Source organism: Mustela nivalis (genome assembly GCF_964662115.1).
Source record: "Mustela nivalis genome assembly, chromosome: 3".
Lineage (NCBI taxonomy): Eukaryota > Metazoa > Chordata > Mammalia > Carnivora > Mustelidae > Mustela > Mustela nivalis.
In genome coordinates this window covers 91,435,868-91,462,303 of record NC_139022.1, presented here as the reverse complement: position 1 = coordinate 91,462,303, position 26,436 = coordinate 91,435,868, and the positions used below count along the sequence as shown (strand labels likewise).

At 37.2% G+C, this 26,436-nt stretch overlaps 1 protein-coding gene across 1 annotated transcript in view; it reads left to right on the top strand.

Moving 5' to 3' along the window:
- Nucleotides 1-26,436, top strand: part of ZSWIM6 (zinc finger SWIM-type containing 6) — a 196,013-nt gene that overhangs the window by 166,794 nt on the left and 2,783 nt on the right. The window contains exons 5-13 of the mRNA XM_082725879.1: nucleotides 4,080-4,259; nucleotides 8,460-8,636; nucleotides 8,912-9,058; nucleotides 12,659-12,805; nucleotides 14,664-14,924; nucleotides 18,832-18,967; nucleotides 21,908-22,065; nucleotides 22,685-22,848; nucleotides 24,730-24,811. Of these exons, the coding sequence (XP_082582005.1) occupies nucleotides 4,080-4,259; nucleotides 8,460-8,636; nucleotides 8,912-9,058; nucleotides 12,659-12,805; nucleotides 14,664-14,924; nucleotides 18,832-18,967; nucleotides 21,908-22,065; nucleotides 22,685-22,848; nucleotides 24,730-24,811 (1,452 nt within the window). The remainder of the gene's footprint in view (nucleotides 1-4,079; nucleotides 4,260-8,459; nucleotides 8,637-8,911; nucleotides 9,059-12,658; nucleotides 12,806-14,663; nucleotides 14,925-18,831; nucleotides 18,968-21,907; nucleotides 22,066-22,684; nucleotides 22,849-24,729; nucleotides 24,812-26,436) is intronic.

The window sequence follows — 26,436 nt, the reverse complement described above, 5'->3', positions numbered from 1 at the left end:
TTATCTGAGGTATTTCTTTTTCTGAAATCTACTTTGTCTGATATTAATATGGCCACCAGCTTTATTTTGAAAGTGGTTACATACTATATCTTTTTCTGTCCTTTTCCATTTAATCCCTCTATGTTATTACATTTAAAATAGCTTACTTGTACATAGCATAAAGTTGAGTCTTGCTTTTTAATCTAATTTTATCTTTTTAAATTTTTATGTTTAGATCATTTACATTTAATGTAATTATTGATGTAGTTTAATTTAAGTCTACCATTTAGTACTTGTTTTCTGTTTATTATCCTCTCTGTTTTTATTCCTTTGTTCTTTCTTCCCTGCTTTCTCCTCTTCTTTGGATTGTTCTAACCTTTTTTAGTATTTCATTTAATCTATTGTCTTTTTTGTTTGTGTCTCTTTGTATAGTTTTAATGGTTTTGGTATTATAATAAACATACTTAACCTTAACCAGTCTACTTTGAGTTCATATTTTGCCACTTTAAGTAGACTATAGAGTTTTAACAATCTTCTAGGTCCCTTTACTCTCCCTTCTTTATGTTATAGTTTTTATGTGTATTACATCTTCATACATTTAAAATGCCACAAGGCAGTATCCATATTGCTGCTTTCAATACTCATATTTATTTTAAACAGCTTAAAAGAACAAAAGCAGCTTGTTATATGTAGTCAGGTATGTATCATTTCTATTGCTCTTCTTTTATTCCTATATTTCCCAGTTCACTCTGGTATTATTTTTCTTTAGCCTAAAGTACTTCCTTTATCATTTCTTCTAGAACAAGTCTCTTTGGTAACAAATGCTTAGTTTTTCTTGATGTGAGGATAACTTTATTTCACCACATTCCTGAGCAATATTTTTGTTGAATATAGAATTTTGTGTTGACGCTTCAGTTTCTTTCAACACTTTGAAGATGCTGTTCCACTGTCCTTTATCCTCTGTGATTTCTGATGAGAAATCCCAAATTATTTGAGTTGTTCTTCCATATATGATGTTTTAGTCTTTGCTTTCAAGAGTTATTTTTATTTTTTTAATTTTTTAAAAAGATTTTATTTATTTATTTGACAGAGAGAAAGAGAGACCACAAGTAGGCAGAGAAGCAGGCTCCCCGCTGAGCAGAAAGCCCGGCATAGGGCTCCATCCCAGGATCCTGGGATCATGACCTGAACCCAAGGCAGAGGCTTAACCCACTGAGCCACGCAGGCGCCCCTCAAGATTTTTTTAATCTAGGTTTGGTTTTAGTGATTTGATTATGAGATGTTGGGCATGGCTTTCTTTGAATTTACTCTTTTTGTGGTTGGCTGAGCCTCTTCATTCTGTAAAATTCATAATTTTTCCAAATTTGGAAGTTTGCAGTCATTTCTTCCACATTTTTCTGTATCTGTGTCTCATCTTCTGGGGCTCCAATGACACAAGGGTTACATCTTCTGATGTTTTCCCACTTGTCTAAGATTTTCTGTGTTCTTCAAATGAGATCATTACTATCTTCACATTCACTAACTTTTCCCTCTCTCATATCCCTTTTGCCATTGATCCCATCCAGTGGATTTTTTATTTCAGATAATTTTTTTCACTTCTAAACTTTTTAGTTGGTTCTTTTAATAGTTGGTGTTTTACTCCTTTCATTAGTTTTTACCTTCATCTCATGGAGCATAGTTAAAATAGTTGCTATAAAAATCTCTGACTGATAATTCTAACATCTGGTTCTTCTTCGTCGGCATCTGCTGTTATTTTCCCTTGAGAATCGATCACATTTCCCTGTTTCTTTGTAAGCCAAGTGATTTTGGATGCCGGACATTTCGAATACTGTGTTGTGAAGGCCTAGGTCTTCTTTTTTTTTTTTAAGATTTTATTTATTTGACAGAGAGTGAGAACACAAACAGGGGGAGTGGGAGAAGAAGCAGCAGGCTTCCTGTTGAGCAAGGAGCCCCATGCAATGCAGGGCCCAGTCCCAGGACCATGGGATCATGACCTGAGCCACCCAGGTGTCCCCTGAGTCTGGGTCTTATTAAAGTCCTCTGGAGCATTGTTTTGTTTTTTTAAAGCATACAACCAATAACCAGGGTAGATTCATACTTAACTTCTGTTTTATCTGGTTTGGGTGACATATCCATAATTTTCAAAGCTTTGATCTGCTGCTTTTGGTCTTTCTGGTGCACTAGACTTAGACCTGTTGGTACCTACAGATTGGATCCACCTGGCTCCAACTCCTGAGTGTGAGGAGGGCCACTTTTCCCAGTTATCTCACCAACTAGATGAGATTTTTCTTAAGTTTTTACTGTATGTACCCTCTGTTGCCAAATGGAGCTAATCTGTCCGTGCCAGGAGATAGCAGAGGGGGAAAATGTAACAGGAAATAAGCGTGATGTGGCTTACTTCTTAAAGTTTTATTTCTCCAGTCTGCTTGCTTTTATTTACTTTATAGAGTACTCAGGTTGCTGCTTTCTGTTTTCTTGGGGAGAGATAGGCTGTAGTGGGTTTATTTCATTTTAACTGATCACATTTTGTTTTTAATTGGCATTTAAAAATGCCAATTGAAAATATAGATATGCAATATTTAAATATCTGTGCCTTAAATAGGTTGTAGCCATTTTTATTTTCTGTTGGTAAAGGTTATTTGATATTTAAAATATCAGATTCTGTAATTGAAGAAGCTTGCTAATTAAGTTTTTAATTTTAATTCCAATATAGTTAACATACAGTGTTATGTTAGTTTCAGGTGTTCAGTATAGTGATTCAACAATTCTATACATTACTCTGCTCATCATTATAAGTGTACTCTTTAATCCCTATCACCTATTTTACCCATCCCCCTACCCATTTCCCCTCTGGGAACCATTAGTTTGTTCTTTGTAGTTAAGTCTCTTTCTTGGTTTGTTTCTTTCTCTCCTTTCCTTTGTTCATTTGTTTTGTTTCTTAAATTCCACATATGAATGAAACCATATGGTATTTGTCTTTCTCTGACTGACTTATGTTACTTAGCATTTGTACTGTCTAGTTCCATCATTGTTCGAAATAGAGGCTTCATTTTTAATGGCTGAATAATATTCCGTAGTGTGTATGTGTGCACACCACATCTTTATCCATTTATCTATTGATGTTCACTTGGAAAACTTACCAATTTTAAATGTGGAAGAATGTAAAGCATCTCTTTTGGACAAAACAAACTGCTCATTTCTACCTTTGTTATTCACTCAGCTAACATAGTTGATTAAAATAGATATAGATACACGTACCTGTTCAAAGAAAAAGTGTTGAGAATGGGTTTGAAATAATAGAATCTGTCTTGTGTTGAAATTAGTAAAATAAAACTTAAAGTTTTAGAACTTGTGAAATAGTAAATTTTATCTGTACTTAAATCAAATTATGAGTTATCCCTTCTAAATTCATTATAGCTTTTCCTTTGAAAAACAAGTGGAATTTTGATAAATATTTAATTTCATTCACATAAAGACATAAATTTAGTGATTTCACTTATAATAAGTTCAGTTTCTGGTTAAATCATTTAAGGAGGTATGTCTAAGTGAATTTTAAAGATCTTTTGATATATAAATATGCATATTAATGTATAGATATGCATACTAATTTAAAAATATCATAAACTTTACAGCTTATAAAACTGGGAAACTGCTGGTGCCCATTATATATCTTTATGATTTCATTATAAAAAGGGAAATTTAATTATTGCATCAAAGAACCATTTAGCGTGGTTTGTTCCAGAATTCATATATAAAAACCATTTGTAAATTAAAGTGGCAAACTGGACCGTAAGGTTTTATTCTTTATTGGTATTTTTGTCCAAAATGTCACACAAGTAGGAAGGTGATTACAGTTAGCATTTGAAATCATCTTTCATCTTTATGTGTAACAGTGTTTGGCTATTTGGTTCAAATTTGGGTTCTGTTGTTCTTCCATTAAACTCCGTATGAGATTTATGGCTTGGATTAAAGAGAGAATTGAGTTATAAAAACAGCAGACCTGAGTCCATTTTGAAAGCATTTAAAATGTGACATTGGAAATTAGAATTGGAAATTTTTATAATTTTTGAAATTCACTTCCCTTTCTCCCTTTAAATTAGGTGCTCTGTGGATGTGTATAGTTTTAAACCCCCACTGCAAGTTGGAGCAAAAGGCCAGTTGGTTAAAACAGCTGAAAAAGTGGAACAGTGTAGATGTCTGTCCATGGGAAGATGGAAATCATGGCAGTGAATTACCCAACTTAACCAATGCTTTGCCTCAGGGTGCAAATGCCAACCAAGGTGAGTCCACAGTAATATTCTGTTCACTTTGTGTCCACCTGAGTGTGTATATATGCTTCTAATAGTAACTTATCATGTATGTGGGAAAATTATTTTGCCTTCTAGACCTTAAAAGAATTTAAGGACTTCATGTTTTGAACATGAATGTATGCATTTTTCATTTTTACCTGATTCCTTTGTGTGTGTTTTTTTATATTATCAGAATACAGATAGATATTATTAAATGGTAAAAGTAAAAAGGTATTATACTTTTATGTATGAGTATGTGTTAAAATTCCCCAGTAATTATTTAGTTTGGGAAATAGTTTTTAAAAATCATGGAATAGGGTGATAATACATTACCTTGTAAAACAAAATATTGAGAGGCTTGAGAAACTGTGTTTTTATCTCTGTTGGTGCAACCCAATTCATATTGGGGTTGTTGTGTAATTTCATCAGTTAAAAATTGTTAGTTTTAATATATAGCAAATAAGCATTTATGACTGAGCTGGAGGGTCATGGGATGCTGTTGGCATTTGAAGTAGGAAAATTCTTTATTGTAAAGGATTGTTTAGCATACTTGGTCCTACTTGCTGTAAGCTAATAGCGCCCTCCAATCTTTGGGACAATTAAGAGATGTTTTCAGACATTTCCATATGTCCTCTTAAGGGCCTGTGTCTCTCATTTCTATGCTGTTTTTTCAGCTTCCCCTTTTCTGTTGGATCCATCCATTTAGATCAGTGACGTTCCTCTCATCTGCAAAAAAATCCCAAATCCTTCCTTGGCCTCATTTTCCTTTCCAGCTATTATACTATTTTCTTTTTTCTTTCAGAACCAAGTCCTCAATTAAGTTTTACAAAAAAAAATTTCCTTCACTAATTCATGTCACTATTTTTGTGTGATTTTGTGCTCCTGCTGCCTTTTTTGGGGTCAGGAGGATTTAACAGACTTTAAAGTTATGAACGATGTACGGTAGTAGTCAAATGACCCTGGAAGGGTCCAGAATCAAGATTGTCGTTCTGTATGTGCTGACGCTATATGGAGTTGGTTCCACTAGACATTGTGTTGAGTATGAATGTTAAAATAGGGCTGTCAGTCTCTACAAAGAAAATGAGATGTATGACTCCACAGGGACTTGTCCAATCAAAAGGAAGTTTTAGGACTTAGAAAAGATCTGGCTTTGCTTTGTCTAGAGATATTTGCCTTGGGAATTTAGTATTTGAAATCTATCATACCTTTATTGCCCATGATTATTTTGTTTAATAAATCTCCTTTTAATTTTATTTTGAGGTTTCTCTCTTCCACTCCTCATCTACCTTTTGGCACTGCCAGCCTAACATTTTATAGTTTACTATTTTACTTTACATTTGGTCACTTTGTCTTTGATGGAACAGAAATATTCCATGGACTTTAGAGAGCCTTTTAAGAAATGGTCCAACCTGCAGAAGAAAACAGTTCATTTCATGTATGGTTTGGTCCAGGCACATGAAGTCAGAATCTAGTTTCTAATTAGGGCAATTGTTTCTCGCTGTTGGGCCTAATGGCACAGCGTTCCTGTTTTTAGCAGAATATCCACATCCTCTTGGGGGGGCTGTCAGAAGAGACGTCTGTACAGAGGGATGCTGATGTTCAGCCCGTAGCACCTCTGTTGGAGTGCAGGGGAGAGTCTGCGGTAGCCGGCAGAGCCCAGCAGCCGCGCCACTGCAGCTGGGTGGAGCGTGTGCAGCAGGACTCAAGCTATGGGCAGAGTTGGATATGCTGCCGTGCTGGAGTGAATGTGAAGGGGGAGTTGGGCCTTGTCTTAGCTAAGATTATTTGTTAAAATTAATTAATAACATTAAGATCCACACTCTTTGAAAGAGTAGGATTTTTTTTTAATGTACCAGATGATAGCCAGTTTTTTTATTTTAATTTTTTTTATAATAGAGCGAATAGTTTTCCCCTTTTTACTTTTCTGAAAATCCCAGATTTTCTTTAATCAGCATGTAGTAATGTTATATGTACTTTATATTTAAAATCTGTTTATAAATTTATGTATTTGTCATTTCGAAAATTTCGTTAAGGTAATCCATGTCTTTTTTCCATCTTGTTGCAAAAATTAAAAAAAAAAAACTACACATGTAAGGTAAAAAGTGGCCATAATTTTGATACTGATCAAATTTTATTTTTGTAGTCATTGTCTATATACACAGTGTTTATTTCCCATGTTACTAAGACTTTATATTTTGCAGTTTCATTTAATTATTATTTCATTAGTATTTAGCTTTTTTTTTCTTTTTTTGTTTTCTGTATAGAGGAGCCAGAATATTTAGCCTTTTTTGTTAGAATGGTTTTTATTGGTCTTTTATAGCTAACCAGTAATAAAAGTGAGATGTGTTCCTGTACTTTTCTCTTTGCTCATACAATCACATGCAAATATGTGAAAAGTTGAGTTTTATTTTCTAATGGAGTCATACTCTACAACTTAATTTTATTATTGATACTACAGTAAGCCAATTGAGAAGTAGAACTCTTAATTTTTTAATACATGCAGAATACTAAATTTCTTTTTTTTAAGTCTCCTTCTAGTTTTAAATTCTGTTTCTATGATTAGAGTTAAATAAAAATAGTGAAATGACAGAGCCACTTAAAATGTATAAAATTTGGACTTAGGAATATTTAACCAAATGACAGAGGTCACGGGACCAATTATTTGTTGGATAGGGCTGTCTCTATCTTGCTCAGCAAAAAGCCCTGATAGGTTCAGAGGCCCTTAAATATGGGGCCCCTTCTTCCTGTTTGCAAGGTGAGCATCTGTGCACTGGGCAGGGCTGTATCAGATACTGTCAGTATTATGCCTCTCAAATTATGTCATCATACATTTTGATATGTTTCACATTCAAATACAGATATCTAAGTTGACCTGAAACCAAGCTGACGTAATGTGTCTCTCTGTTAAAGACCCCTCAGAAGCCTTGCACAACAGCTGAAATTCCTGAATTCAGAGTGTGGATATTTGGGTTTTGATCTTGACTGCCATGCCTGGCCATGTGACCTTGCCAGTCCCGTCACTTCTCTTGGTTTTCGGCTCAATCAGCAGAATAGGGGAGTTGTGCTAGATGAGTGTGCTAGATGGCTGTGTTTCGGTTTTCAAGATTCCCTCTTTTTGCTTAGCCAAAGTTGCAGTTTCCTTCTCACCGAGTTAAGTCTCAGTACAGTGAGGGCTGATACTTGAGCTAAGTAAAATACATATACATAAGCATAGTTTGTAACCCTGATTTTCAGTGGAGACTCGCTATGGTTTGTGCCACAGTTGAAGGTAAGTCTGGAGCGGGGACCCACAGGGTGGGATTGCAATTATAGAATTTGAACCATGTTATCCAGAGGGACTGAGTATTCCCAGGAGTTGGGATGAGAATATTCTTTATTCCCCAAACATTTCTTTTCTCCGTCAGGTCCAGAAACTTGAATCCTCTTCGGAGTGTATGCTTCTGCTCTTTTGTGATGCCCCGGCATACACTATGCTGGGGACATCACACCAGTCATGGAACCTGCACAGGAGTCAGGAGGCAGCCTGTAGGGGCAAGGTAAGTGCGCTGGTTTGTTTTGTAGCTATGTTGTGTGGCTTTGTGAAATGTTAAATATATGCATTTATGCCCTTTGGGATATAAAGTGGCATTTAATTATTATATCCCAAGAAGCATAATAGTTTTAATTGTGCAAAACCGCACAATATAGTTAAAAAATACAACCAAAAGCACAACCCTTCTGCATATCTTTAAAGGCTGATTGCATCTTCCTGAAAGGTTCCATGGCTGGTGTCACATCTCTTGCATAGTGTTTGTGAGAGCTGTTGATCCCATCAGGGCAGCCCACCACAGCACCTCAGAAGTGGGGAGCAGTGAGTTTTCATGTGATTTTTGTACCGAGTGCCTCCTCCGAGTGTATTTGGCATGGAAACTAGACTTGACACTTCTTTTTGCAGGATGCCTTTAACCTTAGCTTTGATGGCTGCAGAGTGTGTGTGTTTGATAAAAACAAGTGAGTGGATGGTGGCTCTTTGGGCTGACTTGCCTCCTAGTACTTAGGACGTGAGAGTATTCCCCCTTCATCCTTCTGCTTAGGGGGTGCAGGACAGTGTGTGTGAGTGTGTTCATGAACATCTGGCCACACAATGGTATGACTGAGGGATTCACACGTGAATAGTAGCTGACATGGCTTTCTGAATTGTGGAAAAAACAGATTCGTCGAACAGGCCACATCGGACAGTGTTCACCCGAGCCATCGAGGCGTGCGATCTCCACTGGCAGGATAGCCACTTGCAGCACATTATCAGCAGTGACCTATACACCAACTACTGTTACCATGACGACACTGAAAACTCCCTCTTTGACTCCCGCGGGTGGCCCCTCTGGCATGGTAAGTGGCCAAACCGGAAAGACATTTCCATGACTTACTTCTTTGTTTCGTTTCTATAGCATTATTGGAGTGGGAGGTGGAGAGTCAAAGGATTCAGTGGGAGATGGATGAATGCTTGGCAGTAGGAGCTGAGTGTTTCATTCAAATCCAAGTTCAGAAATGGTTTCTTATGTCTTTTGAATAGTATTTTGGGGGGAAACATCTTACTGTTTAAGTGCTGTTTTTGTAGATATATCTGACGATGGCAACTTTCTGCCCTTAACTTTTTGTTTTAGAACATGTTCCTACAGCTTGTGCAAGAGTGGACGCGTTACGTTCTCATGGGTACCCCAGAGAAGCACTGAGATTAGCAATAGCTATTGTTAACACGTTAAGACGACAGCAACAGAAGCAGTTGGAAACGTTCCGAACTCAAAAAAAAGGTGAATGGGAAGGAGTTTGTTTTCATTGGAATGGGATTCTTGGTGATGACATGACTAGATTTTGTCGTCTCTTGAGTGAGAGTGCTTCTGAAATTAGAGCAATGAAGATGACATTTCCTGCCACTCATTGGAAATATTTAATAGCTAGTCTGTGAGAAATTTTAGGCACATTTTTCCTGGTTGAATGTTGTAAGAAATAAGATTTTTAAAAACATTTCTTGGGTTAGTTAATTAAAAAAAATAACTGATTAATTTTAAAAATTACATGATTTTTAAAAAATCTTTTTTTCCCCCCAAGTAATTATTTAGTGTGTCTGAATTACTGAAAATGCTGGTTGGCCAGATATCTTCTTTAGTGAAAGTGCGTCTTAATTCTAACAGTGAGGAGTCTGGGGGCAGACTGTCTATGTTTGAATCCTAGCTGTAGGTCTCAGGTGGGAGACCTTAGGCAGTGATTTGAGCTCCTGTGATTGAGATTCCTCATCTGTGGACTAGGGCTTAGTAGACCTGTCTCTTAAGAGTTGTTGAGGAAATTAAATTAGTTAATTCCTATAATGCTCTTAAAAGAGTCTGGCACGGCGTGTAAGCACTCTAAAACTTTTTACCTGTAACAATTTGCACTTTAGGATATGGTCTTTATTTTAAGTGGTCAAAACTCCTGGATTTTTAAAATTCTATAAATAACAGTTTGATGAGCTGCCAACTGACAACACATTTTAAGTTCGCTTTATTTTAGTTTACTATTAATCTTTTAAATTTTAAATAAGTATTGCTGAGCAATAGCAATTGCAGAGAGTTACGTTAACATGCATAAGGCCCCGACCAGAAAAAATTGTCTATATGCTTTTTCTGATTAATCAATTAATCAATGTACTTCTTGTTCCTTCTATAGGTATAAATCTTTTTATGTTTCTTTGATTAGGTTTGTTTTTTCAAACTGGAGTTTTATTTCTTATTCGGAGAGATACTTTAGTTGCTGGGGGATTTTTTGAGTCATGTTTTGGTTTTTAATCCTATTGTGATTATGCACACACCAAGGATACAGCTAAAATTTATCAAAAGTTGTTGAAATAAGCTGAAGGTTAAAGTAAGCTTTTGATACAACCTTTAATACTATCTATTTCAAACTTATTATAAATGTGAACTAACATTATCATTTATATGATGAAGGAAAATTTTTTAGAGTTAAAAATTTACACCAAAAAAGGGGAGCTTAGATGGAATTGGAATGTAATATCCCTAGTGATCACTGTTTTGTCCATTTCTTCATGTTCTTCATAACGTAACTGATTACGAGATGTGTTTGCAAAATATATTGCTTGGACGTTTGGAAATTTTTTCTGAAACAGCCTCCTCTTCCCAAACACTAAAGGATAGTAAGTAATTTTCAGGCTAAGAGAGAGTGAGGTACTTTTTATACTGTAAAATTAAAGATAGGTTATGATGGTTATTAGATTAAAATATCATATTATAAGCTTGTGTTAGAAGTGTTTTTAAACTGAATTTAATAAAAATGTTGCAATATCTAAGAAATGGAAAGTGTAAAAATGTTAGTTTGTGTAGGTAAGTTAGAATATATGTTAAGTTAGACTCTTTTACTTACCTTTGAAACCACTCTTAGACCCATTTCTCCTTTTTATCCTGTGAGCAGTGAAAACTTATTTCAGACTATTCTTAAGTTATTACTATGATTGCATCTCTATACCTGTATCTTTCTCTCTCTTTTTTTGGGTCCATATTTAAAGAATAGGTTTTTCATTGCTGTTATAATTCCAAATTGCCATGATATTTATTTGCTATGTGGTCGAGATTAGCAAATATATACCTTATACATTTTCAGTACTATTTGGCATAATATGTCAGGTTTTACTGTTGTTGAGATATATTTGACATAAAATCATATTCGTTGAGTTATGCAATATAATGATTTGATATAAAAATGATCACCACAGTAAATCTAGTTAATATCTGTCACCATATAGAGTTCCACATTTTTTTCTTGTGACGACAACTTTTGAGATTTACTCTTAGCAACTTCCATCTATGTAACACAGCATTATTAGCTATGGTTGTCATGCTATACCTTATTACGTTGCCATGATTTGCTCATTGTATAAGTACAAGTTTTTACCTTTCCCCCTTTCACTCATATCCACCACTGCCTCTGGCAACTACCAGTCTGTTCTCTGTGTCTAGGAGCTTGGATATTTTTTTTCAGATTCCACATATAGGAGAGATCATATGGTATTTGTCTTTCTCTTAGTTCACTTAGTTTCTTGATTCTGAAAAGAAATTGTTCTCCTTTTTAAAAATTTATTTCCCTTATTTCCGTGTTGCTTTCACTAATTTTTGTGTGGAAGGAAAATAGAGGAAATACTTTATAAAATTTTCTCTCTCGTTTCCATCACTTGAAAATAGATTTATTTGTGTAAGTACAACACTTCCTTATATCACATGACTTTACACACACGTTTCCTCCCCCCGCCCTCCATTAAACATACATGTTTTGTTGTTCTGAGAGTAATACTCGTTTTCTTTTTTCATACTGGTTTTGTATGTGAAAGCCAGTGACAGAAACCAAAGGGAAAGACCCTTTCAAGGAATATAGGACCCAACCTTTAAATTTTAATAGTTTGTGCCAGGCAATTCCTCATTTTCATGTACTGATAGTTGATAGTCCAAAACCAGAAGACCTCTAAAGCAATATTGGATTCATGGAATGGTTCTTTAGCGATTTGTAAAAGTCAGTTTTTGACTTGGATATTTTATATTGTATACAGATTTCATTATATTTTCTTTAAGAAGGGGCTACTGTTATTTATTACTTTAGTAAACATTTGGATGTAAAATACTGCATTCTTTACAAGGAACGTATCTTAAAATATTTACAGCTTTTTTTCTCAGAACTCTGTAATTTAACTTAAGAACTTGAAAGTGCTACCATTCTGTGAAGAAAATGAAAAAGGATACGTTTCATCTAAATTATATGTTACTTTCTGCTATAGTTCTTTGTGGCAAAGGGCCTCTCTTAAATGGCATACAGAGCCGTGATAATGAGGCCTTTGTAGATGCAAGGAGAGTACTTTAATGATACCCATAGAGGGGTCCAGCTTGGACCAGCTTACCACTCCCCTCTAGTCTCCAGTATAGATGACCCACTGAACATGGACTCTGAGGGTAATCTTCTTAATATAATTAGCCAGTGATCATTCCAGGGGGACTTCAAAATCTTCTCTAATGCCTCTCTTGGGGAAGTAAGGAGAGTTGTTCCTCACTTCTCAGGTGAAAATTTGGAACTCATTTGTCCTCATGCAACATCATTTAATAGTATAAGTAGTAATGTTCACCCAGTACCTTGGACACATAAATTGATGTTAGGGGACCATCCTAGAAAGTTGACACCATTTATACCGATTTACAGATAACCTCTATGAACACAAAGTAGGTAACATGTTGGGGATTATGTGTATCTTTGTTCTTTTTAGTTAAAGAGGAATTGCCAATTGAATTCAGTACTAATTTGTTAGGATGCCACTATTAAGTGGTAAAGCCCCTCTTCCTCTACTTGTTTCCATCTCTCAATTCCCTTTTCTTACACAGAGCTACCCCATAAAAGCATCACCTCGATAACCAATCTTGAAGGCTGGGTTGGACACCCCCTGGACCCTGTGGGCACTCTTTTCAGCAGCCTCATGGAAGCCTGCCGAATTGATGATGAAAACTTCTCTGGGTTCTCTGATTTTACAGGTAACACTAGTGGCATTCTCTCCCTCATGTGGTTTTCTCCCTTAGCCTGAGTGTCATTGGTCATTGTTTTGGTCACAGTTTGTTTAATGAATCCATAGGGTTAATAGTACTTAAAGTTAGCAAGAGAGCAAGGAAAGCATGCTTTTGTGGAAGGCTTTACAAACAGGGAAAGTCTTAGAATTGACAGTTGGCAACGTTTGTTAAGAACCTTAAAGATACTGGGATGCCTGGGTGGCTCAGTGGGTTAAGCCTCTGCCTTCGGCTCAGGTCATGATCCTCAGGGTCCTGGGATCAAGCCTCGCCTTGGGCTCTCTGCTCAGCAGGGAGCCTGCTTCTCCCCTCTCTCTCTGCCTGCCTCTCTGCCTGCCTCTCTGCCTACTTGTGATCTCTGTCAAATAAATAAATAAAATCTTTTTAAAAAGTAAAAAAAAAAAAAAGAAACTTTAAGATATTGAGCACCTGGGTAGCCCAGTTGATTAAGCGTCTGCCTTCAGCTCAGATCATGATCCCAAGGTCCTGGCATGGAACCTGGCATCCAGCTCTCTGCTCAGTTGAAGCCTGCTTTTCTCTCTACCCTTCCCCCTGCTCATGCTTTCTCTCTAACTCACTCACTCCCTCTCTCAAATAAATAAATAATCTTAAAAACTTATTTTCTTTTAGCCAGTGATTCTGGATCTAAGAATTATCTGCATTTATCCCTGTTTTCCAGCATCATGATTTAAAATAAAGATGTGTATCATAGCATTTAGAACTAGAAATTTGTCTGCATTAGAAGTTACTTGTCACTTAAATGCATTGTAGTCTACTTTAAGAGAACTATCTAATGTCATTAAAAGTGTTTGACATCACACATTCCTATAAAGCAGTGTTTTGAAATTTCTCTCTGCCTCTTGAGACTTAAGCATCATCCCTAAAATGACTACGTGTGGGCTGTGGACAGAGGTGTGGGAGGCAGGAAGGGTTGTCCCTCAGCTGCTTTCATGCCCAGATGAACTCAGAGGGTTAATTATATGGCGCCTCCATAATTTCTTCTGTGGTGTTTGCCTTCATGGGTTATTGGTGCCCCAGACTCTGTCAGGACTGTGAAAGGTATGACTCTGATCCCTTTCCTTGGGAGTTTGCTGGTTGAAGTTTGTTAACATTTCTAAGAGAAATACTTCAACAGAGATAAGAGAATGTCCAAAGAGTCCTTCCTCTTTTGGTAACTGATGGCTCTTTGGTAACAGAAAGGACCTTGAAACTGGGTTACGTTGTTGTGTTCTCTACTTTTCTCATTAAATTTCAACATTGTGATAACAGTTTGGAAACTTTTTTTTAATGCCATGCTTTAAAGAGTTGGTAACTATTGTAGTCATTATGTAATTTTGCTCTTGTTTAAAGTCTTTTTTCACTCTTAAATATTCTTACTATTGGGGCGCCTGGGTGGCTCAATGGGTTAAGCCGCTGCCTTCAGCTCGGGTCATGATCTCAGGGTCCTGGGATCGAGTCCCGCGTCGGGCTCTCTGCTCAGCAGGGAGTCTGCTTCCTCCTCTCTCTGCCTGCCTCTCTGCCTACTTGTGATCTCTCTCTGTCAAATAAATAAATAAAATCTTTTTTAAAAAAAATATTCTTACTATTTCTTCTTAGATTTGTAGGGGTGTTGGTGATTGATTTTCATTGGGAGAAAAATATTTGTAATAGTCTATTCCCCCAAAACATATCTGGTCATTCATGGTCATGTTTTAAAGGATCCTAGAAAGCTGTTACCTAGTTCTCAAATAATTCATGTTTCAGTACTGGGTAAAATAAATATTCGTACCTATCAGTACCTGCAAAAGTATTGTATCTGAACTCTGGTTTCATTTGTGACATTTTACAGAGAATATGGGACAGTGCAAGTCTCTGGAATACCAACATCTCCCTGCACACAAATTCTTAGAGGAAGGGGAATCCTATTTAACATTAGCTGTGGAAGTAGCCCTGGTTGGGCTGGGACAGCAGCGTATCATGCCTGATGGGTTGTACACACAAGAGAAGGTTTGCCGGAATGAGGAGCAACTCATTTCCAAGCTTCAGGAAATTGAATTGGATGACACACTGGTGAAAATTTTTCGCAAGCAAGCAGTCTTCCTATTAGAAGGTAGTGTGATAAAGAAGTTTTCCACTTGTTCTGCCAATTTTATTAAGACGTGAAGCTTTCTTATGTTGGAACTATTGCCTGAATGGATTCAGTATGGTAGTTATTCTGATGGTATGCTCTCTGAGTGTCATAGAAATGTTTACTATCCAAAAAATAATACCACTTAGTCCAAAGGTATAGATGTTCAGATGTTTGTCATTTGATTTAAGTGGTCGTGTAAGGCAGCCTATTAGAAATGAGCCCCATTTAATGCCACAAACTTTGAAAAGGACTGTTGTCATTTAGTTTGTGCTGTTACTCAGATAAGTTTGATATTTAGTGAGTTGTTGCTGGTAGCCATGTACCTATTTGCATGATCAATTGAATGAAATGGAAACTTGTTGGCATTCCTCTGAAGTATTATTTGGACTGTTACATGACATCTGGGTTTTGAATATGCCATTTGCACATGCTAGCAAAGGACTAGAAGCTGCAGGAATGAATTTCCACTGTACTAATTAATTTCAGAGAATTCATTAGGCATAGATTCGCCAAGTTCAAAGTTTCGTGGACTCTCCAAGGCAAAGTCTAACTTTCTTCCTTTTATAAGGTCAAGAGCTGAATGGCCTAAGAAATTTTGGTTAGCGTTATTTTTAAAAAGTGTTTTGTTTTGTCTCTGTTTTTGTTTGTTTGTTTGTTTGTTTGTTTCTGGAAAAGAATAAGTGTAATGAGCATAATAGCCTAATCTTTAACACAAATTTAGGTGATGCCTAATTGGTAAATTTGCTTCTGTCTCTTCAGTATGTGGGTGTTAGTATTGTGGGATTCTCTGTGATTGATAGGTTAATAAAGCATGGTGTCTTCATCTTATATTCTGAATTGTTGCAATATGGGGAAGGGATGTAGAGAAAAAGTAACATTTCACAACCTCTTTTATTTGTCCAGAGCTAAAGATCTCTTTGAAAGAAAACATTTTCATCAAATGTATTATACATTTATATGTTTTAGAAGTGCATTTTAAAGGGAAGATGTTCTTAAAACAAAATTAAAAAATTAAAGGGAAAATGTTCTTAATGTCATGTTTAATTTTGGTAAGATTTCTGATATTCATTTTTTGAAGCCCTCACCTTACCTTTTTTTTTCTTCTAAGGATAAAGAAAGCCTTTCTTGGCAAATTTCAAGTGATCTTCATTCTTTCATTACTGTTTTAGTTTCCTCCTATATAATTCCTTTTGATATAAGCACTATCATTAGCCACAAATTCTTAATGCTTTCACTGGCTTTTTGTAAACAACTTTTGATTTCTGTTATACTGAAGGACAGGAAGAGTATTTGTGGTTTTTAGAGTTGTTGGTGTCTGATACCTGTTTATCATTTGCCTTTTTGAATGTCTCCATGTTCGTTATTCGTGAATATTTTAAAACTTTTTCTTAGTTTTTGATTAGTGCGTCTCTCCCTGTTAGACATTTTTTCAAGGAACTGTGCCTTATATGGAGTGCTCTTTGACTCATCATAGCCTCTTTTCCTTTCCTTTCCTGAATCCTGCTAGGGTTGTAGAAAGTGGGTGATGCAGGGCAGGAAGCAGTCCAAGGGGAGACTGAGGGACCATTTCTATAAACTCCTGAAAATAAGCACTTCCTGACTGAGTTGACTACACTGGGGCACCAAGTTCTTCATGTTTTTACACTCTGGAAATTTCCAGCAGGGAGCAGACAGTAACTATTCTGAAATACAAGATGCTGATGTTTTCTAAAAAGAAAAAGCAGTAACCCTGTATTGTTGCTGTGTGTTAATCACTCTTGACCACACTAAGATACTGGCATATTGGATCAATTAGTATATTGGTAAAGCATTTCTGGGAGTTTAGGGATTACAGTCATTATTAATATATAAATAATTCTGTGATACCTGACTGAGTATATTTCTGGTTAGAAGGTATCATAACAATAGGTGTTGATTATGCATCCTGGGTCGGTTGGTTGGTTGGTTTTGCATAGCAAGAAAAGGTAACTTGATGATTTAAGGGAAACACTGAAAGGAAATGGAGGAGAAATGAAGTGGATAATTTGCAAGTTTGCTAGGAGGCCTTCAGTAAAATAAGTGGCCTTGCAATGATGCCTTCAATAAAGTAAGAGTTAGTGTTTTAGTCTGCCCAAGCTGGCATCACAAAATACTGCAGCAGTGGGTGGCTTAAACAATGGAAATATCTCATAGTTCTGGAGGCTGGGAAGTCCAGGGTCAAAATGCATATCAGTTAAATTTCTGGTAAGCCCTCTCTTCCTGTTTTATAAATGTCTGTCTAATTCTTGTGCCCTCCCAAGGCAAAGGAGGAGAGAGAGCAAGAGAGCTCTCTGGTGTCTGTTCTTGTAAGGGCACTAATCCTGTTGGATCAGGGCCACACCCTGTGAACTCAAGTAACCTGTTCATTACCTCTGCGTAAAGGCCCTATCTCCAAGTACAGTCACTTTTAGGAGTTGGGTCTTCAGCATATGAATTGGGGTGGGGAATATAAACACTCAGTCCATAATAATAATGATTTAAAAATTTGGCTAAAGGCAGAGCTATAATGCTGTATCAACTTTGGAAGACTTTTGGGTCACTAAAACGTTTTTGAATGTCTTAAACGACAAGAAGAAGGGTAATAGATTTAGTAAAATTAGAAATCTAGGATGGATTTTAGTTTGCCTAGGTAAAAAATAAAATTTTATGAAAATATAATTTTCAAAATACTTAATGAGCAGTTAAGAATACTAAACAATAAAATAATGAAATGTTAATATAATCTCTGTTAAAATGATGTAGAATGTGTCATGCTTCTACCCAGTGCCCCATTCAGTAACTCCTCTCAGCATTTCTTCTGAACTGCCATTTCTTGCATTCTAAACTCTTTGCCAGACTGATTTGTCTCATGGAAAACAAATGTATTATGTCCTTTGAGCAGTAGTGTCATGGTTCATAATTCTAGAAATCATGAAACAGATGTTACCCAAAGGTGACATGGAAACTAATTTATTAAACACTTTACAGTAACTAAACCTCAAAGTACTTAAGTGGAAAGTAGTTGAACTAACCACTGTGGTTTCCTTTCAAAATGTATTTTAAAATTCAGTATCACCTTTCTTAGGGACAGCATTCAGAGAGCACACAGGGGAAGTTAGTTCTGCCACCATGCCTGTCATAACTTACTAAGAAATGAATTTTGACAGCTTAAATATAATTTTGCTTTTGAAATTGGTCTTTTGGAGCCCCCAAAGTGGTAGATTTCCAGTTACTTTAACTTTTTTTTTTCTTATGCCTATGGTGAGTATCAAATGCGTTACTGACTATTCTTTTATTAATAATCACTTCCTGAGAATTAATATCTATTTCTGCTTATTAGAAGCAAAAGTGTTTAAAGTCTTTGTATTGGGATTTGTGATTCAGATTCCTCTCCTGAGGCAGAGTACTCTTTTTTCTGGAAACCCGGCTTGTCTGTGCCCATAAGACTGATTGGGTCCAGGGGCAGCTTCCAAGTTAATCTGCAGAGTCACCTGTGCATTTGAAAGTCCGGATGCTCAGATGTTCCACATTGAGAAAGGTTGTTTCTTGAATTCTGTGAGATTTTGTATGCTTCGAGGGTTTTTTCTCTGAAGCAGTTATAATGTGAAAAAGCTCTGCCCCCTAGTTCTATGAGTCTCATTTTAGCTATGGTATAGTTAGTTGGGGGACTGGTCCGGAGGTGAATTTGATATTGCATACTATACCCTGTAGAATCATTTTTTACTAAGAATTGTATTTCTTTCTACTATGTCACTTTGATTACATTCTTAACTAGATTAGTTTGTATATGTTATAATTTTACATAAAAATTTTATGAAAATATACTTTACAAGAAGTCTTATTAGTTCCTTTTTTAGGAATGTAAAATGTGTATGCTCTCTTCCCACAGCCGGACCATATAGTGGTTTAGGCGAAATAATCCATCGGGAGAGCGTTCCAATGCACACATTTGCCAAGTATCTCTTCACCTCTCTCCTACCTCATGATGCTGAATTGGCATACAAAATTGCACTGAGAGCGATGCGGTACGTATTCACAGCCCGGCTGGGCAGAGGCGATCCAGATTCCCCACGGGGAAAAATGGCTGTTCACTGACTTCTCGTTCATTCATATTTCTTGTAGGCAGCAGAAAAGCTAAAGAAGCCATGCTTCTTGGATTGTTGTGATGGTGGTTTGTTGGTTTGTTTGGCTTTTGTTTTACAGTAAAGGAAGAATTGTATCCTAGACTGCTTCGTACTTGTGCTCTCGGTGGCTTTTTCCTTATTTCTCTGGAAGCTAGCATTTGGGAGTTAGAGAACAATTTTAGGCTAAGTTTAACCATAAGGGAGCACTGGTTGAAAGCTTCCTGAATAGTTGATTGTTTTGAAATTAGATTTTTGGAACAGTGGTAAATAATAAGCATACTTGCCTGAATGTAATAACTGAGGGAGCCCCTCCCACCTGTGTTAATTCCACATGCCATCATTAGTGCAGGAAGGCTATAGTACCACCGAAATACGTCTGTGCTCAACTGGAGGATGAGGAAAGATGGGGGTGTGGCTCGGGTTGAATGCTTCCCAGTTAGGCATCTTCTAGGACCTGCTCTCCTCACTCTGACTGCTTGGTCCAGCCCTTTTTTTACAGTAGTAATAATTAGATTATGTTGTTCTCTGCCATTGACCTTTCTGTTTTCACTTTCCTTTTTAAAGTCTGTTTACCCAATATTTTTATCATGAATTTGTCTAGGTGAATATTTTTTAATGAATTTAGGGTTGTATTTTTCACTCTTATATGTTGCCTATTAAACCTTAAGGCCCTGAAACACATACCCACCTTTCTTAAAACTTGAGATTTTGTTTTGTTTTTTTAAATTAAAACACTTCTTTGTGAAAGTGCACACTAGACCCAGTTATAGTCACCAAAGACAAACTGTGTACACACTCAAGAGTTTGAGGTGTTGGAGAATAGTTTGATCCCATACTATAGAATCTTTTCACCAAAGATTCTCTGTCTGTAACCAATGTAGGGGATTCAAAAGAAATTCTTGTCTGTATGAAGATAGTTTTTATTTTTCAGGGGGCCTCTTTTTTATGCAGCTCCTGGGTGTGTGTGTGTGTGTTTATGTGTATGTGTACCTGTGTGTGTGTCAGTATGTATTGAAGCTTACATCCTTTAACTTGGCATTCTTCCCTTGGCACCATGAAATAAATCTCATTAACCTATCAGAGAAACCTTGTGAAATTCTCATCTGTTTTTAATTAATAGCTATCATAAGTAAAAATCACCCCCCAAACACACCCACTAAATTACTTTATGCCCCTTGGTTTTTATTTTAGAGCACAGCTTTGTAAATAAGTCCCTATTCCCATTTTTGGAAGCTGAAATAGAAGTTGTCAGACGAAGACAGATGCTCAGCTCTATACTTCTTAAATCTTAAGAATTTTGTTCCTGCTGCAAAGAGAAGAATGCTAATGTTATGTTGCCACCAGATGCTATTGCTATGACCGCTGTGAAGTTGAAGGGTAAAATGTGATAAGGTTTCTCTGTGATTCTGGCTAATGGGAAGGGATCTGTCAGGTGGAAAGGCTTGCTTTCCTAACATTCAGAAACTCATTTATGTTTGTCCTTGGTTGCTGCCAAGGCAGTTTGTTTATGGAGGATACTAGTGGGGCACTGGGGGATTATTTTCTATCTCTTTTCTTCTACTTGCCGCTACTTCTGTTAAAGCCCTTCTGTGGAAGGGAGGTAGTAGGACCTACTAGAGCATCTTAAGGCACCAGGGAAACAGGCAAGAAAAGAGACCTGTAGCCTACTTGCTTCTTAGTCTTTCTGGAAGTGGTAGAAGGGTGGGGGAGCTGGAAAACGATGTTTTTAGCACTCATTTTCTCATCTTCTCAGGGCTGTTGACTAGTTTACAGCAACTCTGGAAAGATTTGCTGGTGAACATAGGAACATTCTGGGTTTTTTTGAAAAGTTAAAGTAACTCTACCAAAATTCTTATTAATTGCCTACCTTGCTACCCCTTAATGCTAACATCTCTTTGTCCCTAGATGAAAGGAAAAGAAAGTGAGGCATTTGGCCTGCCAGAATAGTAACTGCTCTTGAGCGGGACCCCAAGGCCAATGTCACACCCTGACCCTGTTAATTCCTGTTGGTCCTTAGCTCTTATTCCCTAACACTGGTATACTTGAGTCAGTGTTAGTGTTTTGGTGATTGTGAAGGAATCACTGCAGTTGTAGCTACTCTGCTAATCTCTTCAGTACTTCTGTTTGGAAGAGATCACCAAGCATGTGCTGTTTTCAGTAATTGTTCTTTATTTGCCGACATATTCTTAATCAAAGATAGATTGATTGAAATCAGAGATAACACTGAATTTATGCAAGGCTGTCAAAGGACAAATACTTGGATCATTGGCATTCATCATCTCTTGATAGGATTGATGCAAGGTATTTGAACTATAAATTCCTGAAGTTAAAAGGAACTAACTCTGCAGGAAGTATGAATCTATGGAAAGGAGGTCATTTTTGTTTAACTTCTCCCTTATTTTGTGTTTTAATGAGCTAGCTTATCCATTTCAGCTATCCACTATTCCCTGACTGTTGTAATCTCAGTCTTAAATGTTCACTTGCCTATGAGTTTCTGTTGACTTTTACTTTTTCAAGAGTGTGATAAAATTAAAAATTTTTACAGTAGATGCACATCAAGTTTTTCAGATTTTCTCAATGTTCATATCTTAATTTTCTTGAATATTACATTTCTTGAATGATGCTAAAGAAAAGAAATCTCTTAGGTCTGAGTACTGAGCAATTAACAAGGTGTCTTTGGCATCCAGATAGCAGAGAGTAGCTGTACCAGCTCTTCCTGCACCCAGGACCTGAACAGTTTCTCCCACCATCTACCCACTCTCTGCCTTCTGATCAGGTCTTGTGGCCAAGGGGTTGGACAAGGAATAACTAGGAACCAACTCTCTTGTCTTCTCATTACAGGTTACTAGTATTGGAATCTACTGCTCCGACGGGAGATCTCACTCGCCCACACCATATTGCATCAGTTGTTCCCAACCGGTATCCTCGTTGGTTCACGCTAAGCCACATAGAATCCCAGCAGTGTGAGCTGGCATCCACCATGCTGACTGCAGCCAAAGGTACTGGATTGTCCTGAGACCTCACGATTATTGTGTTTGCCTTTTTTCTTTTTTTTGAAGGATAATGTTTTCTATTAAATTGTCAGTAGCGGTGCCAATGTCCAGTTGTAGGGGATCTTCTTCCTTAGATGTTAGCTTATGGGGAGGAACAGGTGCTACTTACTCGAGCCTGACACTTTCCTCTTTAATTGCATCATTAAACTTGGTGCTGGTGGAGTTGAGGGTTAGCTACTATACCATGGAAATGGTGGTTCAGGTTCAGAAGCAGATTAAAATGTTAGGTTACTTTTTTTTTTCTCCCAGAAATATTCACCAAAAATTTGTAATAGGAACTAGGAGGGCTTTTTGCTGTCTCATGTTAGTTCTGGTTAATATGTGCTTTTAGTCGTGAAGGGTGTGTCTTGGTGTATCTTTTTTGTGAAACCGCGATTCTTAGGCATTTCAGTAACTCTGGGACCCTTAGTTGTAGTAACATTTGTGCCACATGTGAACATTTCAGGTAAATTAACTTGTGCTTTATGTTTTGTTTTGTTTCCTTTTTTTCCTCCTCTGTGTGTGTGTGTGTGTGTGTGTTATGGTTGTTTGATGTTTGGTTTGGTTTGGTTTTCCCTTCTTGCAGGCGATGTTCGGAGGCTGGAAACAGTATTAGAATCCATCCAGAAAAACATTCACTCCTCATCCCACATCTTCAAGCTTGCCCAAGATGCATTTAAAATAGCAACTCTCATGGACAGCTTGCCAGACATCACTCTTTTGAAAGTGTCTCTGGAACTGGGCCTGCAGGTACGCGGCTGGTGGTCATTGCAGGGGCCCCAGGGATGGCTAAATAAAGGTGCCAGCTCTGCTTGTTCCCAGCTGGGTAGTTGAGTACAACCCTGTGACGACTCTGTGCGCAGAGCTGTTAGATTCTGGGGGCGCTCCCAGTCAAACCAGACTGCTGCTTGGGTGCAGTGGCTATACATTTAGAAGCCGTGTTTTTGTCCTTCAAAAAAGGGGGGTCATTATCTGAATTCTAGCCTTAACATCACTGTTTCTCCTTTAGCAAATGGAGGAGATTATTGCTAGTAAGAGATGTAAGTGAAACTATCGTGTACTCTAAAGAATTGGTTGTTGGGGTTAAAGTTGTAGAGGAAGTATGATTTTTTTGTTGTTGTTGTTTGCATTCTCATAATAGATGGGCACTTCTAGCTCCTTTTTATAACCCTAAGAATATTAGATAAAGGAGTGATTGGCCAGGGTCCACTTTCACCTTTCATGAGACCTGCTTAGATGTTTTACCAAGGACATTTTGAGTTAGTCATACAGATAGATGTTTGCTTCCTTATAGTTTCTTAAAAAAAATTACTGTATAAACCCAGGAACTGAAAAGTTTATATGTTGACTTTTCTAAGGAATTCTCTTTTAACATTTGCTTTTTAAAAAAATCATCATTAGGGTGCCTGGGTGGCTCAGTGGGTTAAGCCGCTGCCTTCAGCTCAGGTCATGATCTCAGAGTCCTGGGATCGAGTCCCGCATCGGGCTCTCTGCTCAGCGGGGAGCCTGCTTCCCTCTCTCTCTCTCTCTCTCTGTCTGCCTCTCCATCTACTTGTGATTTCTCTGTCAAATAAATAAATAAATAAAATCTTTAAAAAAAAAAAATCATCATTAAAAGTGGTGAAAGAAATTGTTATCTAATTACCTTAAGTATGGGGAATAGAATGCCCTGATAAGATGTTTTTAAGTTATGGATTCTCCTTATGATGATTAATAGAGTTTGAGAATTAGATTATATAGGGAAAGCACACTTCCCTTACACAGTACTGTACAAGCAGAGAGTATAGGGGATTGCATTTAAGCTACACAATGACACTTTAGAAGTTTCTTTTTAAAAATAAATTGGTGCTAGTTGGCTTATATTTGTTATTATTACCTCATAGAGGGAGGATACAGAAAGAACCATTAATGAACTTTTTGGTTATTTGGAATTCTGGCAGGCTTTTTTTTAATAAATGGCAGATTACTGAGAACTTAATCCCTGCCTTATTCTCTCTAGGACCCAAGAAGGAATCCTACAACACCCTTCTGAGGCTTTAGGCATGTTATGTCCCAGATGTTCTGAGTGGGGGAAGCAGGAAGAGACAGATAATTTTATTTGGAGATCTTATTAGAAAGTGAAAAAATCAATTGATGCCAAAAATGATTTCTTTCCAAACACCTGAGTTATCTTCATGATCACTGGGAAAAAGAGCAACCAGAGATTGAAGGTTATTGGTTAATGGTAATTGGTTATTCTAAAATACCTCTTTGCCAACTGAAGGGTTCCTAGTCAGAATTAAGTTCTTGAGAAGCCTCAGAATTCTAGAACCGTGGCATTTGTCAAAGCTTAGGAGGAGAGGGCCTGGACTGTGCTTAATATTGCAGTCTGGCCCTCTCATTTTGCAGATGACAAAAGTGATTAATTGAGCAACTTGCCCAGGATGCTGCATCTGGTCACTCAGCCCCCCTGAAGTAGAATGCAGGCCTTCTGTCTCCTAGGCTGGGGAGGAATGAACAAATTCAAATTGATATGCAGAACTTTGCTCTAAATATGGCTCTTCATCCTTCTGGTCGTAGGGAATATTCCTCGTAGTTTATGCCTTGGGATGAATTGTTTCCTTTTGCATTGTTGTTACCTTGTCTTTACAGGTTATGCGAATGACACTGTCAACCTTAAATTGGCGACGACGGGAGATGGTGAGGTGGCTGGTAACGTGTGCTACTGAAGTGGGTAGGTAAACTCTGGAGGAGGAGCTTTCCCAGGTGCCTCATGGTTGGATTTAGCTCGTCATTTACAAACATAAGAATGTGTTTCTTTTTTACCTTGAATTCTCCAGGGCTTCTTGCTCCTTCTAGCCCTTGCATCCAGTCTTTAGTTATGCATACCTGCATTGTTGTTCTTCCAAACTATCATATTTGTGGGGTATCAGACTTGTTTAAAATTGACTGAGTCACTGAGTAAATACTTTTTTCTTGCTGTTCTGTCACTCTTAAGGTGCTTTTGGTAACTTTTTGTGAAAATCAGGTTTATAATTTTATATTAAAGAGTTCTAGAGTGAATCCTTAGTAGGTTGGAAACCAGCTTTGAAACTAACTTGATACTGTGGGTTAGTGGGTCAGGCCATTTTAGTGAAAATAATATGAAGCTTTCTATTTGTGCTGAGATTTTTCTTTATTGTCCGGGGGCATATGTCATCGTATCCAGCAGATAAATGATTACCGGGTGTGGTTTAGATGAGCTTTCAGGTATGTGAAAGCTATTCATAGGAAGATCCTCCCAGTTGCCCGTAATCTGCATTTGGTGAGACTGTCAACCAACTGTTTCCTCTCTCTAGCAGTAAATTGGTACCAAAGAAAACTACATTTCCAGTAGGAGTGCCAACAACAACAACAACAACAAAATGGTGGTTGCCTTGAATAAATGTTGGTTAAATTGTCTGTCTCCCTTCATGTTTGCATCAAAAAAGGGTACACACTTCATACTGAGAGGATGCTACCTCTTCAGTTTTTAGATACTGTAAAATCATTCTTGCATTTTTTCTTTTATTACTCTTAATAATGGTTTGTTACTTTGGGCAAAGGGAAATTGGTCTTAATATAAAAATTCTATTGTTAAGTTGTTGAAGTGATGCTTCAGTGAAGCAGTACAAAGATAATACCAGTCGAAGAACTGCTCTACAGCTTCTCTTATCCTGTACCAAGGTATATACCTAACTTCTCTGTGAGATTTTCGTACCTACTCTTTAAATCACTCACAATTAGGCATTTCCTACGGCTCAGGCATATTGGATCTCTGCACTTAGAATGGTTATTTTATAAAGATCTTGTCAGTTATTTCTAATATCTGAGTCATCTGTAGATCTGCTTCTGTTGACTCTTTTCTCTTGATGACGGGTCACATTTTTCTGCTTCTTTGTGTGTCTTAATCATTTTGTATTGTGTATACTTTAAAGTTACAAACACACATACCACATAAAAAGTCTGTATTTTGGTGAGAGTCGTAGTTACTTCTGACTCAGATTCTGTAGCAGGTAACTGACAGAAGGGCCCAGTGAACTAGAACTCATTAGCAGAAAGCCATTTTCTGAAATGGCAAAGCGGCGCAGTCCAAATACCAACTACTGAGGAAGTTTATTACAGGAAGTTCATGTTCCTTTCAGGCATTTCACTGAATAACAGTCTATAATAACCTTATTCTAAAAGGTTGCTCCCAGGCACATTACCTTACAAGATTTCTCTGGCCTAGCTCACGTCCTGTGCTGGTTAACCATGTAAGCATTGATTATTAGGTGGAAATAAGGCAAGACCTCTGGGCAGCCTCCTCGTCAGTAATAGGGCTTCTCTGTGTTCCTTGAA